The sequence below is a fragment of the Salvelinus fontinalis genome, chromosome 7 (assembly GCF_029448725.1).
Source record: "Salvelinus fontinalis isolate EN_2023a chromosome 7, ASM2944872v1, whole genome shotgun sequence".
Lineage (NCBI taxonomy): Eukaryota > Metazoa > Chordata > Actinopteri > Salmoniformes > Salmonidae > Salvelinus > Salvelinus fontinalis.
Genome location: NC_074671.1, coordinates 35,978,339 through 35,998,299, shown reverse-complemented (window position 1 = coordinate 35,998,299; position 19,961 = coordinate 35,978,339). Strand labels below are relative to the sequence as shown.

General features: G+C 44.5%; 1 protein-coding gene across 1 annotated transcript in view; it reads left to right on the top strand.

Moving 5' to 3' along the window:
- LOC129859456 (cadherin-6-like) overlaps window positions 1-19,961 on the top strand; it is a 96,385-nt gene that overhangs the window by 41,338 nt on the left and 35,086 nt on the right. Inside the window, exon 2 of the mRNA XM_055929270.1 lies at window positions 6,909-7,353. Coding sequence (XP_055785245.1) covers window positions 7,108-7,353 — 246 coding nt within the window. The 5' untranslated portion in view covers window positions 6,909-7,107. The remainder of the gene's footprint in view (window positions 1-6,908; window positions 7,354-19,961) is intronic.

The following is a 19,961-nucleotide window of genomic DNA, read 5'->3' as shown; positions in this document are numbered from 1 at the left end:
TGCAGTAAAAACAGTATATTTGAGCTTTCAGCTTCCCTATCAAATCTAAAAAATGTAAAGCAGACAAGCTAAGAAAATTAACAACAATGACAAATGGTTTGATGAAGAATGCAAAAAAAAAAACTATTTATTGAGAAACCTAAAAAACATTGAGATTCAGAAAACCTGAGCCTATGCCTTCACTATGGTGAATCACTAAAACAATACAGAAATACACAAAGGAAAAATAAGGAACAGCATGTCAGAAATAAGCTCAATGTAACTGAAGCATCCATAGTCTAACCACTTCTGGGAAAATTGGAACACTAAACAAACAACAACAGACTTATCTATCCAAAATGGATAAACCACTTCTCCAGTCTTTTTGACTCTAAAACAAAGAACAAACAGCAAAACATATACATGATCAATTACAAATCTTAGAATCAGCTATTAAAAACTACCAGAACCCACTGGATTCTCTAATTACACTGAATGAACTACAGGACAAAATACAAACCTGATAAATGATAACATCTGGTGTGTTACAAGATGGTGCCGACAGAGAAGGTTGCCTCACTTCTAGTCCCATGGAAACTTTGCAGTATTTTGTTTTTATGTATTATTTCTTACATTGTTAGCCCAGAAAATCTTAAGTGTTATTACATACAGCTGGGAAGAACTATTGGATTCCAGAGCGAGGTCAACTTACCAGCACTGCTACCAGGAATACGACTTTCCCGAATCAGATCCTTTGTCCGAACCACCCAGGGCATTTCAACTGATTCCAGAGGCTGACCCAAACAACGCCACCGGAGAAGAGGTAGACGGAGTTGTCTTCTGGTCAGACTTCAGAGGCGCGAACACCACCCACCGCTTCCGAGTATATTACTCGCTAATGTCCAGTCTCTAGATAACAAGGTAGACAAAATTAGGGCAAGCTTTGCTTTCCAGATGGACATCAGTGATTGTAACATACTCTGTCTCACGGAAACATGGCTCTCTCGGGATATACTGTCGGAGTCGGTACAGCCACCTGGATTCTTTGTGCGTCGTGCCAACAGGAGTAAACATCTCTCTGAGAAGAAGGGTGGGGGTGTATGTTTCATGATTAAAGACTCATGGTGTAATTGTAACAACATACAGGAACTCAAGTCATTTTTGTTCACCTGACCTAGAATTCCTCACAATCAAATGCTGACCGTATTATCTCCCAAGGGAATTCTCCTCGGTTATTGTCACAGCCGTGTATATCCCCCCTCAAGCTGATACCACGACAGCCCTCAAGGAACTTCACTGGACTTTATGCAAACTGGAAACCATATAACCCGAGGCTGCATTTATTGTAGCTGGTGATTTTAACAAATTTGAGAACAAGGCTACCTAAATTCAATCAGCATATTGACTGTAGCACTCGCGCTGGTTAAACACTGGATCACTGCTACTGTAACTTCCGCGATGCCCTCCAAGCGGAAAATCTGACCACGACTCCATTTTGCTCCTCCCTTCCTATAGGCAGAAACTCAAACAGAATGTACCCGTGCTAAGGACTATTCAACGCTGGTCTGACCAATCGGAATCCACGCTTCAAGATTGTTTTGATCACGCGGACTGGAACAAGTTCCAGGTAGCCTCAGAGAATAATTTTGACAGAGCATGAGCAGACCAGCTGGCTGGTGTGTTTATGGACATATTCAATCTCTCCCTATCCCAGTCTGCTGTCCCAACATGCTTCAAGATGGCCACCATTGTTCCTGTACCCAAGAAGGCAAAGGTAACTGAACTAAATGACTATCGCCCTATAGCACCCACTTCTGTCATCATGAAGTGGTTTGAGACTCTAGTCAAGGATCATAATCACCTCCACCTTACCTGTCACCCGAGACCCACTTCAATTTGCTTACCGCCACAATAGGTCCACAGACGATGCAATCGCCATCACACTGCACACTGCACTATCCCATCTGGACAAGAGGAATACCTATGTAGAAAGGCTGTTCATTGACTATAGCTCAGCATTCAACACCACAGTACCCTCCAAGCTCATCATGAAGCTTGAGGCCCTGGGTCTCAACCCCGCCCTGTGCAATTGGGTCCTGGACTTCCTGACGGGCAGCCCCTAGGCGGTGAAGGTAGGAAACAACATCTCTGCTTCGCTGATCCTCAACACTGGGGCCCCACAAGGGTGCATGCTAAGCCCCCTCCTGTACTCCCTGTTCACCCATGACTGCATGGCCATGCACGCCTCCAACTCAATCATCAAGTTTGCAGACGACACAACAGTAGTAGTCTTGATTACCAACAACAACGAGACAGCCTACAGGGAGGAGGCTTTAAATGAGGTGGAGCTTATAAAGCCTTCATAAACACTACATAAATGTGTTGCAAATCATCTATAACTATATGTCATACTCTGTAAAGGGTTCATAAATGTAGCATAACTGTGTGACATAACCACCAATTTCAAACGTGACATAACCCCACTAGGTCAAATATGACAAAACCTGTGCTTTATAAAGGGTGGCGTGCCCGGACTGTCAGGCCCTGACCATAGAGAGCCCTTGTTTCTCTATGGTGTAGTAGGTCAGGGCGTGACGAGGGGGTGTTCTAGTTTTTAATTTCTATGTTGGTGTTTTGGTTTGGTTCCCAATTAGAGGTAGCTGGTAATCGTTGCCTCTATTTGGGGTTCATATTTAGGTAGCATTTTCCCCACCTGTGTTTGTGGGATTTTGATTGTTTGTTAGTGTGTTTGGGCACTACGTCCTCACAGTCTTTGTAAGTTTTGTTATTTTGTTTTGTTAGTTTCACTTAAATAAATATGTGGAACTATACTCACGCTGCGCGTTGGTCCGCTCATTTCCAAGATCGTGACAGAATATCCCACCAACAAAAGACCAAGCAAAGTGAAAATTAGGTAAGGAAGTTTTGGACTTGGGAGGACATGAGAGGACACGAGACCCTTCCTTGGCGGGAGTTGCCAAGGAGCATGGAAGGACAGCGACGACGCCGGGGATCACGGCCACAGAAACCTCAATATTTTGGGGGGGGGGGGGCACATGGAGCTGGCGGTCGAGCAGCAGAGAGTGCCAGCTCCTGTTTGGGAGTCGGAGTCGGAATTGGATGAAAGATTCCGGAGAGAGGTGGTAGCGATGAGAATGCTGCCGTACAGGAGTGCTGAAGAGCGTGACACCAGTCACCGGTTTCATGCATCTGGCCTCCAGTGAGCCTTCCCAGTCCGGTACGTCCTGTGTCAGCTATCCCGCACTCGCCCTGAAGTGCGTGTCACCAGTCGGGTGCCACCTGTGCCGGATCCACGCATCAGGCCTCCAGTGCGTCTCCCCAGGCCGGTACATCCTGTGGCCGCTACCCGCACTCTCCCTGAAGTCCGTGTCACCAGTCCGGTACCACCTGTGCTGGCTCCATGCACTAGGCCTCCAGTGCGTCTCCCCAGTCCGGTACGCCCTGTGCCTACTCCTCGCACTCGCCCTAAAGTGCGTGTCACCAGTCCGGTGCCACCTGTGCCGGCTCCACGCATCAGGCCTCTAGTGCACCTCCCCAGTCCGGTACGTCCTGTGCCTGCTCCTCGCACTTGCCCTGAAGTGGGAAGAATCATGAAATCATGAAACATACACCCCCACCCTTCTTCCCAGAGAGACGTTTATTCCTGTTGGCACGACGCACAAATAATCCAGGTGGCTGTACCGACTCCGACAGCATATCCCGAGAGAGCCATGTTTCCGTGAAACAGAGTATGTTACAATCACTGATGTCCATCTGGAAAGCAAAGCTTGCCCTAATTTTGTCTACCTTGTTATCTAGAGACTGGACATTAGTGAGTAATATACTCGGAAGTGGTGGGTGGTGTTCGCGCCTCCGAAGTCTGACCAGAAGACAACTCCGTCTACCTCTTCTCCGGTGACGTTGTTTGGGTCAGCCTCTGGAATCAGTTGAAATGCCCTGGGTGGTTCTGACAAAGGATCTGATTCGGGAAAGTCGTATTCCTGGTAGCAGTGCTGGTAAGTTGACCTCGCTCTGGTATCCAATAGTTCTTCCCCACTTGCCCCGCTCTATGGCAGGAGCCCTCCTCTGCGCCGCTGTCCAGTACAGACACGGCATCCAGTCCCGCTCCTAGGCCGGAGCCTTCCTCAGCACCGGTGCCCAGTCCAGGCACGGTGACCAGCCCAGCTCCAAGACTGCAGCCTTCCTCTGTGCCGGTTCCCATTCCGGGCGCGGCGTTCAACCCAACTCCATGGACGGAGCCTTTCTCTGTGCCGATGCCCAGTCTAGGCACGGCGTCCAACCCAGCTCCAGGGCCGGAACCCTTCTCTGCGCCGATGCCCAGTCCAGTCACGTCGTTCAGTCCGGCGCCATGATCGGAGCTGGGGTCTGGGGGAGGGCTACGACCCGCACCGGAGCCGCCACCAACACTAGTCACCCCCCCCTAACCCTCCCATTTGGTTTCAGGTTTTGTGGCCGGAGTCCGCACCTGTCGGGGGGGGGGGTACCGTCACGCCCTGACCATAGAGAGCCCTTGTTTCTCTATGGTGTAGTAGGTCAGGGCGTGACGAGGGGGTGTTGTAGTTTAACATTTCTATGTTGGTGTTTTGTTTTGGTTCCCAATTAGAGGCAGCTGGTAATTGTTGCCTCTAATTGGGGATCATATTTAGGTAGCATTCTTTCCCACCTGTGTTTGTGGGATATTGATTGTTTGCTAGTGTGTTTGGGCACTACGTCCCCACGGTCTTTGTAAGTTTTGTTATTTTGTTTTGTTAATTTCACTTAAATAAATATGTGGAACTGTACTCACGCTGCGCCTTGGTCCGCTCATTTCCAAGATCGTGACAGGGACCATCCATTCGTTAAAGAAAACATGCACTCATGACTGTAAGTCGCTTTGTATTAAAGCGTCTGCTAAATTGTATATATTACTCTAAAATATTTATAGGATGGCCCAACTTCTTTCCCTCTTGGGTGCTTTGCCAATATTGGACCTGATCTCAACTTTCCCCCGCTCTGAAGTACAGTCATTTACAGCAAAAAACACTGGTAGGACATTTTTGAAATCTGTTTTATTTTTGACCTAATTCTGTTTTATTTCTCCAAAATTCAAGTTTTCTCTGTTTTGTTTTTCCCGGGTTTCCGATCCCCCCCGAATTCTGGTTTCCCCCCAGTTTTTTCACACTTTTTTAATAGAAAAACAGCAACATTTGATTTTCTGTATCCACAAAAATGTTTAAACAACATCAGGGAATGACTTTTCAGTTCTGGGGAAAATCTTAGAAACTTATTGTAGTTACCCTTTAATTCAGTACATGTACATGTCCTGCAAAGTTTTTGGGATAGTGGTGTTTCTGTATCACAGTAAGCGCACATGTGCACATGAGTTCGCAAATCAAATGCCCACTTGTGGTGCCACTGGACAGCAAAAAAACAAGCAAGTTAACCTTTTTTTATTGTAATTTAACTTAATTTGTAGTAGTGTAGTGTTGACTTAGATAACATAGCTACTTCAATCGTTATTTCAAATAATTTCACAAAATTTGCTAGCTAGCTAATAACATTTTGCTAGCTAGCAGGGTCAGCTAAATAAAACATTCCCCTACGTCTCATAGTCACGTCATGAGATTTGTAAATGAAAGAGGAATATAATAATATGAATCAAATGGAGTTTCCCATTTCCCTATTTACATTATTTCTGGCGCAGCACAGAAATGACCTTATCCAGATGGTTGGACAAAGGCATTTATTAACAGACCTGCTAACTTTTTTTTTTTTTTTTTTAAAGGTTAGAACCAACATGCAGTACCTCCAGCAGGCAGAGAGGCAAAAACCATTAGTACGCCAGCTCAGGGACAAGCTACACTATTCACAGCCCTGTGTAATGTTCATTGTAATTGCATTGCTGGACTTTCTGAAACTTAATGTTTTCACAATACAAATACATTAACACAAACAGACCCCACAGAGCCCCAGGACAGCAACACAATTAGACCCAACCAAATCATTAGAAAACAAAAAGATAACTCTTTCCAATGTGTCAAGTAATTAACAAGAAAACATGCTATTTGGCCCTAAACAGAGAGTAAACAGTGGCAGAATACCTGAACACTGTGACTGACCCAAACTTAACTCAGTGAGCATGGTCTTGCTATTGAGAAAGGCCGCCGTAGGCAGACCTGGCTCTCAAAAGAAGACAGGCTATATGCACACTTCCCACAAAACGAGGTGGAAACTGAGCTGCACTTCCTAACCTCCTGCCGAATGTATGACCATATTAGAGACACACATTTCCCTCAGATTACACAGACCCACAAAGAATTCACATTTCTATTGGGTGAAATACCACAGTGTGCAATCGCAGCAGCAAGATTTGTGACCAGTTGCCACAAAAAAGGGCAACCAGTGAAGAAATAACACAATTGTAAATAGAACCCATTTGTATTTATTTAAGTATTTGCACATAGTTACAACACTGTATATAGACATAATATGGCATTTGACATGTCTTTATTAATTTTGTAATGTTTACTTTTATTGTTTATTTAGTTTTTGCTTTGGTAAAGATATGTTTCCCATGCCTTGAATTGATAGAGAGAGAGAGAGAGAAAGAGAGACAGTGAGAGAGAGAGAGACAGTGAGAGAGAGAGAGACAGTGAGAGAGAGAGAGAGAGAGAGAGAGAGAGAGAGAGAGACAGAGAGAGAGAGACAGAGAGAGAGAGAGAGACAGTGAGAGAGAAATAAAGGGTCAGAGAGAGGGGGGGTGAAAGGAGGAAAGCATATGTTGCTGAGAAGAAGGAAGACAGGACAGGATAAGAAGAAAGTTATGGCTTAGCTCCTACAGACAGGGAGTGTTGCACCAAATATCATAGTAGTTAACTGTTCCAAGTATTCCCAGTACTAACATCCTGACTGTGTCTTCTATGTTCCAGATACTGGCTGGACCTGGGCCCCAATGGCAGACTGACAGCCCGTGCTGCTACTGCGGACCTACACCCAGAACTGGAGGAGTGACCCAATGACTAAACGTCTGACTAAAGTCCACTGACCACTTCACACTAACACCCAGAGGGAGTAGAACATCTAGCTGAGCCAAGCTGTATTTGGAGCTTTGGAGCTACTGGCCTGGCCATGTTGAGAGGAAGAACTGTACTTCTCCTGCTGGTCCTCTGGGCATACCTGTGTTCCCATGGGGACGGACTGCGAGCCCTGAGGAGGACTACAGGGGGGAGGCGGGGGGGCACAGGGGTGGGGTTGACGCTGACGGGACAGGATGCTAATGGAGTGCCTCTGAGACGCTCCAAACGAGGATGGATGTGGAACCAGTTCTTCCTACTGGAGGAGTACACAGGGTTGGATCACCAGTATGTTGGCAAGGTACGGCGTGATGTTAATTGTCTCCTTTGTTTTCTATTCTTAATTTGTTGTCATTATTGTTCTCATCTCATTGTCCGAGTTCGATAGGATGAAAGGTGGGGACTTATATTATTATTCTGATGTTGGTTGATTGAATAAGACATTTCAGTCATAGCCAGCATTCCAGCCATAACACTTATTTTGAAATAGGATACACACCACATATTATCATTCTCAGATGGCCTAAAATGTACTTTGATTGAGATACAATACTTTGACTGGTAAAGCAGACTCCTCCATGTACTTCTCCCTAGATCTGTACCTAGAGGAAACTTCACCCCTGAGCACTGCCTCCTAGGCTGACTCGGATGTTGTGTTGTCTGATGTGTTTAGTGCTGACTGTCAGCTATGTGGTAGCTCGGCCGATGTCCATTCCACTCATATCAAAGCATCCTAAGGAGGTAGTGGACTAGTCCCCTACTGCCAAACACACAGGCTTCTTACGGCCATTATTTGTCCAACAAAATCAAAACACAATGTCGACCTAGATAACATAACGGAGAAGTAGGCCTACAGCAAAGAATATCCAAATATTAAATGCTTTACATAGCTAGATGAGAGAGTTGAGGAAATCGATATCGCTCTGTTTGTTTGCAACGTCGTACAACGTACTGTAATTGAGAGATTGTGAATGTCAAGCATCCCAGCCAAGGTCAGGACAAGTGACGAGGAGTAAAGAGTTCCTTTGAGGACTGGGATGTGTCCCAAATGGCAGCCTATTTTCTATATATTATAGTATTGGTCAAAAGTAGTGCACTTTATAAAGAATAGGGTGCCATTTGGGACGAAACACTGGATGAATAGGGTCTGGTTGCTTTGCATTCCTGTGGTGCAGTCGGTCTCTCCGTCCATCCAGAGGACAGAGCCATCCAACCCGAATAAGATTCCACAACATAACATCGTCCCCAAGCGAGGCTTGACTTTCAGCTTTGCTTCTAAAACGATTACAGAGCTCGTGAAGGAACGAAGCGGAGGAGGAGGAGGAGAACAAAAAGGAGAACAAAAAAAGACAGATAAGAAGAAAAAAAAAGTTACGAAAATACAAGACGGTTGAGATCAAAACTGGAGCATAATCAAACCACTTTATCTCCTTTGAGCATTGATTGATGTTTCGGGCTCGTCCTTTAGCGTGTAAAGGGCTAATAGACTGTGAGGGTATATGGATTATCAGAACACACACACACACACACACACACACACACACACATTAAATACGCACACAGTAGAGACACACAGACTCACGGCAACAACCCTTGAGCTACGGTGGGGCCGCGGCCTGAAGAGCCTTTCTACTGAAGATAGACACCATTAAGGTATCAAGCCATTGAGGAGTGTTTCACTTAATCAAGCCTCTCTGAGCGATGGGTGTTATTTCACAAGGAGACAAAGATGCCGGGACATTCTCCTTTATACTCTTAGAAATAAGGGTACAGTTAGGGTACAAAATGTACCCTGGAGTACAACAAATATTAAATACACATAATGTACCTTCAGAGGTACACGTAATGATCTCACATGGTGCTGTTTGGTACCTTTTTAGGGTATATGTGCAGACAATTTAGTATAATGGTACATTTTTTTACCCAATATTTTGAATATAAAATGTACACTACATGACCAAAGGTATGTGGACACCTGCTCGTCAAACATCTCATTCCAAAATCATGGGCATTAATATGGAGTTGTTCGCCCCTTTGCTGCTATAGTAGCCTCCACTCCTCTGGGAAGGCTTTCCACTAGATGTTGGAACATTGCTGTGGGGACTTGCTTCCATTCAGCCACAACAGCATAGTGAGGTCGGGCACTGATGTTAGGCGAGTAGGCATTGCGCATGGTGATCTTAGGCTTATGTGCACCTTCTCGGCCATGGAAACCCATTTCATGAAGCTCCCGACAAAGAGTTATTTTGCTGACATTGCTTCCAGAGGCAGTTTGGAACGCGGTAGTGAGTGTTGCAACCGAGGACAGACGATTTTTACGTGCTTCAGCACTCAGCGGTCCAATTCTGTGAGCTTGTGTGGCCTACCACTTCGCGGCTGAGCCGTTGTTTCTCCGAGCCGTTTCCACTTCACAAATAACTGCACTTACAGTTGACCGGAATAGCTCTAGCAGGGCTGAAAGTTGACGAACTGACTTGTTAGAAAGGTGGTATCCTATGACGGTGCCACGTTGAAAGTCACTGTGCTCTTCAGTAAGGCCATTCTACAGCCAATGTTTGTTTATGGAGATTGCATGGCTGTGTGCTCGATTTTATATACATGTCAGCAACGGGTGTGGCTGAAATAAACGAATCCACATGTATATATAGTGTAAAATCATCACACTCTACGGTGAAGTCACATTTCTGTTTCCCAGCGTACAAATGCATTTTGTGTACCCTCAATGCCCACCATAAGGTACAATGATTAATTTGTGCCACTTATAAGGAACTAACGGCTTTGTCAAAGTAACCACATTTCCATCCACAGTTTTATGCGAATAAAGTCATTCCGTATACAAAATTTATCACGACAGCTGTGATGGAAACAAAAAGTGTTGGTACAATTTGATAAATGCTGCAATTTGTTTGTTCTACATGGTGGGATCTTTTTGTGTCTGTCAAATGTATTATACAAGAAATGGCAGTTGAAACGCCTTTATGTGCAAATATTGATATAATAACATAATTTCAAAGTAAACTTGGAGTCACGCGATGATATGGTCTGTTGTCCAGCCACTACAACTCTTTCAACTAGTTGTTGTTCCCCACACTCGCAATAGCACCTGCTGACCATGTGTATGCGACCAATACAATTTGATTTAATTTGATTTGAAACAATACAGTTTATTAGGCTACAGATTAAATACGTTATGATGAACTTCACAGGGTGGTGAAAGTGCACGGTAAGGAGTTTGGTGCTTCTTATCTCAGCCAAGGGAGCGGGCTCACTCACAATTTTCCATAAGAACACATCCATGAATAAAGAATGGTACCAAAACATCCACCGAGAGCAACTTCTCCCAACCACCCAGGAACTGTTTGGTGACGAACAATGCCTTTTCCAGCATGATGGAGCACCTTGCCACAGGGCAAAAGTGATAACTAAGTGGCTCGGGGAACAAAACATCGATATTTTGGGTCCATTGCCAGGAAACTCCCCAGACCTTAATCCCATTGAGAACTTGTGGTCAATCCTCAAGAGGCAGGTGGACAAACAAAAACCCACAAATTCTGACAAACTCTTAGCATTGATTATGCAAGAATGGGCTGTCATCAGTCAGGATGTGGCCCAAGTTAATTGACAGCATGCCAGGGCGGATTGCAGAGGTCTTGAAAAAGAAGGGTCAACACGGCAAATATTGACTCTTTGCATCAACTTCATGTAATTGTCAATAAAAGCCTATGACACTTATGCAATGCTTGTAATTATACTTCAGTATTCCATAGTAATCTGACAAAAATATCTAAAGACATTGAGGCAGCACACTTTGTGGAAATTAATATTTGTGTCATTCTCAAAACTTTTGGCCACGACTGTACATGAAAACTTAATTGAAAAAGTACATTTTGTGTGCACTACATCATCAGCACAAGTATGTTTGGTGGAAACGACTAGTGGGAAAATGGCAAGAGTGTGCAAAGCTGTCATCAAGGCAAAGGGTGGCTACACTGAAGGATCTCTAATGTAAAATATATTTTGATTTGTTTAACACTTTTTTGGTTACTACATGATTCCATATGTGCTATTTCATAGTTCTCATGTCATCATTATTATTCTACATTGTAGAAATTAGTAAAAAATAAAGAGAAATCCTTGAAAGAGTAAGTGTGTCCAAACTGCATATATATACAGCGCTCCACCTCAACCTTCCTATGATCCATCTGTAGCTTTTCGGTGACAATAATTCTCAATTTCTCCTCAGACTCCTTACAGGTCCCATGTGGAGACTCTGTTATGCTATCCACAGCATTGTCCTTCTCGATAGTCTGTTTTCCCAGTCATCTGTAATAACGATTCACAGACAGTACTGACGTCAACAAGCTTCGTTTGTTGTCATCTCACTGCAAGTCTCTTTCAGGACATCCACCTATCCCTGGGAGAACGGCAAACTGTTATTACGGTCTTGGACCTCTGGTCAGATCGTCCATTCTTTTGTTGAGTCTTAAGAGATTTCTCCAAATACTGTTGAAGTTTTTTTCCTTTTGCTTTTACAATTGCTTGTAGACATATTTTTTTACTTTTAAAGATCATGCACCTGTGATAACTTTGGGCGGCATGATGGTAGCAATGTAGGCTAATGCTGGTACTCCACACAATTCCAGCCACCACAGCTTGCAGGAATAAAGGAAACAGCAACAAACAGCCACAAGCTCAGGACTATCTGCAGTCCCAGCCACGAGGGCTAACCGCATTACCGGCTGTGTTCAAACTGTCAAGGAAGTCTGGGTAGCATCGCCAAGCCTCAGCTCTTCAGACTTTAGCGGTTGGCAGTATGCCGGGACAGATAGTAGAGGTCCCAGCAACTGAGGCTAACAGCGTCACGGGATCCAATTTAAACAGGTAGACTGGTAAACCAACACTTTCTCAGAAACTTTCAAAACAACAAACCAGAGCTCTCTCTCGTTCCTCATTGAGCATGCGTTGCACTCTGATGACATATTAGTCTGTGAGGAGGCTTGTGCCAATTGAATGTCAGCATGTGTAGTACATCAAGGCCACTACATCTCCAGTTGAGTGATGTTATGATAGGGTAGGAACCAACGTGTTGGTCAGTGTTTCCCAGGGGACCCTAATCACATTTTAATAGATGTTGCATTTAGACAAATATTTTTGAATAGGCTATCTGATTCAGAACATGCTGTTGCACAAACAACGTGATGATCTACAACACCTCTGGTAGCAACCTGTATTAGAGTTATCATTTGCTTTTCTGTAGCTAGTGAATTTAGCTAAATGACATTTAGCTAGCCAGCTAGCTAGTTAGCGATTAGCATTAGCATTATTTTAGGCACATGTCAGCTTCCTTTGACTAACTAACTCACATTTTGCAGAGAGCAAGACACACAAACTAATAGTATAATAGAGAAATATGTGGATTCATTTTTAGACGCAACGTGGAAAGCAGCATTGTTCCTGTCTTGGAAGAGCATGTTTAGTGCATGAATTGACAGCATTCTGAGAGAATAAACAGCGTGGAGGAACTGTTTGCTGCCTGCTTTAGTGACGGGGCAGGATTTAGTGTGTGTGGCCCGGGAACTGTAAGCAAGTAGCCGCGGGAGGCAGTCTGTTTTGTTTGAGCAGTGTAGAGAAGGGTGTTGAGGTGAAATATTGTTCCGCATTGAATCTTTTATTGGATTCTCTTTTAGTCACACTGGTGCACCCAAAATAAAACTCCAGGTCACACAGCAAAATATTTTGTTGCAGATGTGACCAAATTGGTCACACTTTAGACCCCTGAGTGCACTACTTTTTACCAGAGCCCTAATGGTCTTTGTGAAAAGTACTGCACAAAATAGGGAATAGGGCACCATTTGGGATGCGACCGTTGGCTGTTATCTTGGTGTGTGTATGTGCTGGTTGGTTGTTTTTCCTGGAGGAAGAGAAGAGAATCACCGTACACGGAGTCTCATTAGCAGTCGAGCAACATATCGGCCTAAAGAGAGCCTGGGCTGTCACTGGGGAAGAGTATGTTTGCTTATTTGATTATTTTCCTGCTTTACCAAAGGGCACATTCATAGTGAAAATGGTTAATGGCCTGTGGTTGAGGAGTATTTGTACTGTACCATCATATCTCATAAAGTATTTACAGACCCTGATAGGCCCCAATGGTTTGTTAGGCCTGGTGGGTATGGTCTCTCCGCTCCTCCCAAGCGAGCAGTTATATTCTATCTATTTTCTCCCCGCGCTCCCCTTTGCTACACTCCCTTCACTGCCTGGCCCTGTTTACCCCACAGTAATGGGCTGGAAATCGGGGAACATTGAAGGAAAAAAGCAAGTGAACAGAGACATAATGCATCAGGCTAGGCTGGTTCCTACTCGGCGTTCCCAAGTCAGTCTAGCTGTGTGTCAGTCAGCGCCTTCCTGAAACGTGTTCCAAATGGCACATTATTCCCTACATAATGCACAGCACTACTTTTCATCAATGCTCTATGCACCCTGGTCAAAAGTAGCGCAACTCAAAGGTACTAGGGTGCCATTTGAGTCACACATAGGCTATGTGGGGATCTGTGGGGAGCAGCCCAGTCTCGGAGGCTCCCAGGGTGGTGGTGGTAGGGAAAGTGGGGCCTAGCTCTGCTCTCAGCATCTTTTCATGCTCCCCCATCCCCCGCTGGGCGTTGGAGTTTGTAATATGGCACAGACAGAAACACTTTTTGTACCTGCGCCATGGCAAAGCCTTGGTCTCTGGCGGAGCACAAATCAAATCAAAGTTTATTGGTCGCATTCACAGATTTGCTGATGTTATTGCAGGAGCAGCGAAATTCTTGTGTGTTTAATAATACACAACAATATGCACATACTCAAAAAAGTTAAAATAAAGAAATTAAGACGTATCAGAACAAACAATCTAAGAGTCCGGAATATAAATATATATACACTGCTCAAAAAATAAAGGGAACACTTAAACAACACAATGTAACTGCAAGTCAATCACACTTCTGTGAAATCAAACTGTCCACTTGGGAAGCAACACTGATTTACAATAAGTTTCACATGCTGTTGTGCAAATGGAATAGACAAAAGGTGGAAATCATAGGCAATTAGCGAGACACGCCCAATAAAGGAGTGGTTCTGCAGGTGGTGACCACAGACCACTTCTCAGTTCCTATGCTTCCTGGCTGATGTTTTGCTCACTTTTGAATGCTGGCGGTGCTTTCACTCTAGTGGTAGCATGAGACGGAGTCTACAACCCACACAAGTGGCTCAGGTAGTGCAGCTCTTCCAGGATGGCACATCAATGCGAGCTGTGGTAAGAAGGTTTGCTGTGTCTGTCTGCGTAGTGTCCAGAGCATGGAGGTGCTACCAGGAGACAGGCCAGTACATCAGGAGACGTGGAGGAGGCCGTAGGAGGGCAACAACCCAGCAGCAGGACCGCTACCTCCGCCTTTGTGCAAGGAGGATCACTGCCAGAGCACAGCAAAATGACCTCCAACAGGCCACAAATGTGCATGTGTCTGCTCAAACGGTCAGAAACAGACTCCATGAGGGTGGTATGAGGGCCCGACGTCCACAGGTGGGGGTTGTGCTTACAGCCCAACATCGTGCAGGACGTTTGGCATTTGCCAGAGAACACCAAGATTGGCAAATTCGCCAATGGCGCCCTGTGCTCTTCACAGATGAAAGCAGGTTCACACTGAGCACATGTGACAGACGTGACAGAGTCTGGAGACGCCGTGGAGAACGTTCTGCTGCCTGCAACATCCTCCAGCATGACCGGTTTGGCGGTGGGTCAGTAATGGTGTGGGGTGGCATTTCTTTGTGGGGCCGCACAGCCCTCCATGTGCTTGCCAGAAGTAGCCTGACTGCCATTAGGTACCGAGATGAGATCCTCAGAGCCCATATGCTGACACATGCACATTTGTGGCCTGCTGGAGGTCATTTTGCAGGGCTCTGGCCGTGCTCCTCATTGCACAAAGGCGGAGGTAGCGGTCCTGCTGCTGGGTTGTTGCCCTCCTACGGCCTCCTCCACGTCTCCTGATGTACTGGCCTGTCTGCTGGTAGCACCTCCATGCTCTGGACACTACGCTGACAGACACAGCAAACCTTCTTGCCACAGCTCGCATTGATGTGCCATCCTGGATGAGCTGCACTACCTGAGCCACTTGTGTGGGTTGTAGACTCCGTCTCATGCTACCACTAGAGTGAAAGCACCGCCAGCATTCAAAAGTGAGCAAAACATCAGCCAGGAAGCATAGGAACTGAGAAGTGGTCTGTGGTCACCACCTGCAGAACCACTCCTTTATTGGGCGTGTCTTGCTAATTGCCTATAATTTCCACCTGTTGTCTATTCCGTTTGCACAACAGCATGTGAAATTTATTGTCAATCAGTGTTGCTTCCTAAGTTGACAGTTTGATTTCACAGAAGTGTGATTGACTTGGAGTTACATTGTGTTGTTTAAGTGTTCCCTTTATTTTTTTGAGCAGTGTATATATATTTATATACAGTACCATTTAAACGTTTGGACAAACCTGCTCATTCAAGGATTTTTCTTTATTTTTACTGTTTTCTACATTGTAGAATAATAGTGAAGACATCAAAAGTAAGAAATAACACATATGGAATCATATTGTAACCAAAAAAAGAATCAAACTATATTTTATATTTGAAAATCTTCAATGTAGCCACCCTTTGCCTTGCTTTGCACACTCTTGGCATTCTCTCAACCCGCTTCAATTATTAGTCACCTAGAATGCATTTCAATTAACAGGTGTGCCTTGTTAAAAGTTAATTTGTGGAATTTCTTTCCTTCTTAATGCATTTGAGCCAATCAATTGTGTTGTAACAAGGTAGGGGTGGTGTACAGAAGATAGCCCTATTTGGTATTAGACCGAGTCCATATTAAATAAGCAAAGAGAAACAACATTCCATCGTTACTTTAAGGCATGAAGGTCAGTCAACACGGAAAATGTCAAGAACTTCAAAGTTCCCTCAAGTTCAGTCGCACGAGGACCGCCACAGGAAAGGAAGACCCAGAGTTACCTCTACTGCAGAGCATAAGTACTTTAGAGTTAACGCTACCTCAGAAATTGTAGCCTAAGAAAATGCTTCACAAGTCCAAGTAACAGACACATCTCAACATCAACTTTTCAGAGGAGACTGCATGAATTAGGCCTTCATGGTCGAATTGCTGCAAAGAAACCACTTTAAAAGACACCAATAAGAAGAAACACGAGCCAGGAAATACTAGCAATGGACGTTAAACCGGTGGAAATTTGTCCTTTGGTCTGATGACTCCAAATTTTACCGCCGTGTCTTTGTGAGACACAGAGTAGGTGAAAGGATGATCTCCACATGTGTGGTTCCCAACATGAAGCATGGAGGAGGAGGTGTGATTGTGTGGGGGTGGGTGCTTTGCTGGTGACACTGTCAGTGATTATTTAGAATTCAAATGCTAACACGGCATTCTGCAGTGATACGCCATCCCATCTGGTTTGCGCTTAGTGGGACTATCTTTTGTTTTTCAACAAGACAATGACATAGTTTTGATGACTTCACTAATATTCTACAATGTAGAAAATAGTACAAAAAATCATGAAAAACCATTGAATGAGAAGGTGTGTCCAATCTTTTGACTGGTACTGTATATATATATATTTTTTACAGTTTTTGTCATTTTTGTTCTGAACCCACTGCCCGCAAGTCGTTGTGATGTCATCAAGTTCAACACCCCCATCCCGACCCAGTCCGTTGTTTGGTTGCACCTGTTTATCTGCTGTTTACAGAGCTCGTAAGGTCTCCCAGTCTGCCATGTACGGAGATTAAGTGACCAGTATCCAAACATGAGATGCGTTGACTTGTCGGGTGAGTGTAGCAATCTACCTGGTTTAAATATCAACAGTAAACAAAAAAAAAACATGCTGGGTTAAAAACACCCCAGAACTGGGTAAATAGAGAAGAGAACACACGTTGGGTTATTTTTGACCCAGCCAGTTGGCGTTGCTTTCAGATAGTTATTTTTAGACACCAATGAGAGCAAATGTCATTCTGTTTTTTTACATTAATTATAAAAAAACACCGTTATTTAACCAGGTAGGCTAGTTGAGAACAAGTTCTCATTTACAACTGCGACCTGGCCAAGATAAAGCAAAGCAGTGCGACACAAACAACACAGAGTTACACATGGTATAAACAAACGTACAGTCAATAACACAATAGAACAATCTATATACAGTGTGTGCAAATGTAGTACGATTAGAGAGGTAAGGCAATAAATAGGCCATAGTAGCAAAATAATTACAATTTAGCAATTAAACACTGGAGTGATAGATGGGCAGAAGATGAATGTGCAAGTAGAGATACTGGAGTGTAAACGACCAAAATAAATATATGGGGATGAGGCAGTTGGGTGGGCTGTTTACAGATGGGCTGTGTACAGGTGCAATGATTGGTAAGCTGCTCTGACAGCTGATGCTTAAAGTTAGTGGGGGAGAAATAAGTCTCCAACTTCAATGATTTTTGCAATTCGTTCCAGTCATTGGCAGCAGAGAACTGGAAGGAAAGGTGGCCAAAGGAGGAGTTGGCTTTGGGGATGACCAGTGAAATATATCTGCTGGAGCACATGCTACGGGTGGGTCCTGCTATGAAGACCAGTGAGCTGAGATAAGGCAGGGCTTTACTGATCACCAGAGGAATAGAGGAGGAGTAGGATAAGGGTACGGCTAAAGGCTATAAGAACTGGTCGTCTAGTGCATTGGGGACAAAGAATAAGAGGAGCAGATTTCTGGGCGTGGTAAAATAGATTCAGGGCATAATTTACTGACAATGATATAGTGGGTTGTGAGGTTAGTGGAGGTAAACCTAGGCGTTGAGTGACGATGAGAGGTTTCATTCTCTGGAAGCACCAGTTAAGCCTGGTGAGGTCTCCGCATGTGTGTGGCGTGGGACAAAAGAGCTATCTAAGCCATTTTGAGCGGTACTGAGGGCTCTACAGTGAAATAAAAGAATAAGAACTAGCCAGACAGCAGTAGACACGGCATATTGACATTAGAGAGAGGCATAAAGCAATCACAGGTGTTGATCAGGAGAGTTAAGAAAACAACGGGTAAATGGCGATGAATGGGCAGAAAGGGTCAATTAGGTATATACAGGACCTTAGTTCGAGGCTGGGGCGGACAGGTAAACAAAACGAGGTACCGTGTTATTGAAACAGTCCAGGGGGCATCAGCTGTGTAGCCAAGTGATCATAGGGTCAAAAGAGCAGCAATAGGTGAGTCAGGGTGCCATTCGGTAGTCACTACTACACCAGGCGAGCAGAGGACACAGCGTTCAGAAAAGATAGCGGGCCGGGTCTAAGTAGATGGTTCTTCGGCGACATCGTAACATAATAGCCTGTTAAGACCACATTGGGCGATCACGTCGGCAGTCCAGTCGTGAAGGATCGGCGGGGCTCCGTGTCGACAATAAAGGGTCCAGGCAAATTGGCAAAGTAGGTATTGTAGCCCTAGAATTAGCTGGTATATGGGCCTAGCTCAAAGCTAGCTGGTGCTTGCTTCAGGACAGAGGTGTTAGCTAACAGTAGCCACTCGTTTGCAGCTAGCTAGCTGCGATGATCCGGTGTAATGATCCAGAGCGGCAGGAATCCAGTGATGTGGTAGAGAGAAGCAGTCCGATATGCTCTGGCTTGATATCACGCTGTTCAGACTGGCAGGTGTTGTCTGAGCTACGGCTGGCTGGTGACCGAGAAAAAGGTGAAGACTGCTAGCCGTGGCTAACAAAGACCAGTAGCTAGTTAGCTGGCTAGAGCCTGATGGAAGTTCCAGTTATAAGGAATAGAAATAGCAGATCTGTACCACATAGGGTGAGGCGGGTTGCAGGAAAGTATATTTAGTTTGTAGATAGAAAGTGAGATTAAGATATATATGAAAAAGATTTGCTATTTACACGGGATAAGACAAAGACAAACACACACGTCCTACTGCTACGCCATCTTGGAGAGCAAAAATGTTCTGTTGTATTGTAAACACATGTTAAGGTTGATCACTGACACTTTTGTACTTAAAGAGATTCTCCATTAGTTTGTATAGTTCTGTAGCGCTCACGAGCCAAAAATGGTACACTAAAATTGCGTACTACGTCATATACAGTGGTTCCTCCTATAAAATCTGTGCCATACTGCGGCACACCCTGCATGCTGGTCCCGTGTGGCTCAGTTGGTAGAGCATGGCGCTTGCAACGCCAGGGTTGTGGGTTCAATTCCCACGGGGGGACCAGGATGAATATGTATGAACTTTCCAAGTTGTAAGTCGCTCTGGATAAGAGCGTCTGCTAAATGACTTAAATGTAAATGTAAATGTAATGTTGCAGCATTCTGTGGCATGTCATTTAATTCTCAGCCATTTATTCTGTTACTACAAGTTATTGCTAGTTTGACCACCAGAGGGCATCTTTGAGAAGCATTTGATCGTATTCCGTATTGACATTACCAGAGAATTTAAACCCATTTTTGTAATAACATAGTATATGGTATATGATTATAATGAAATTAATTAATTAATTTGATTAATACTATGGTGTTTCCATTCAGAGAAAAATTGTCAGTTTGTAAATTCAGACCGTTTCGCTCTCGGAGCGCACACTGGACGTTCGGGCGTAGGAGTAGGGTTGATTTGAGCGCTCTGGCCTTACAACGGCAGTCAAGCACCCAAGCTAACGTTGGCTAGCTACTTCCAGACACAAAAGAGACCACTCTGACCATTTTACTTGCCCTAGCAGAGCTGGTAAGTCAGTTTTCATGTTAACCAGAGCGTTGGTGACTGTAAATGTGCTGCTGGAAACAATTTAATTATGCTTTTTATCCAACGTTTACTGACACCGGCCATATTCAACGGGTGTTGAGCGCTCGTAAAGTAATTATTCTTCGCTCTGGTACA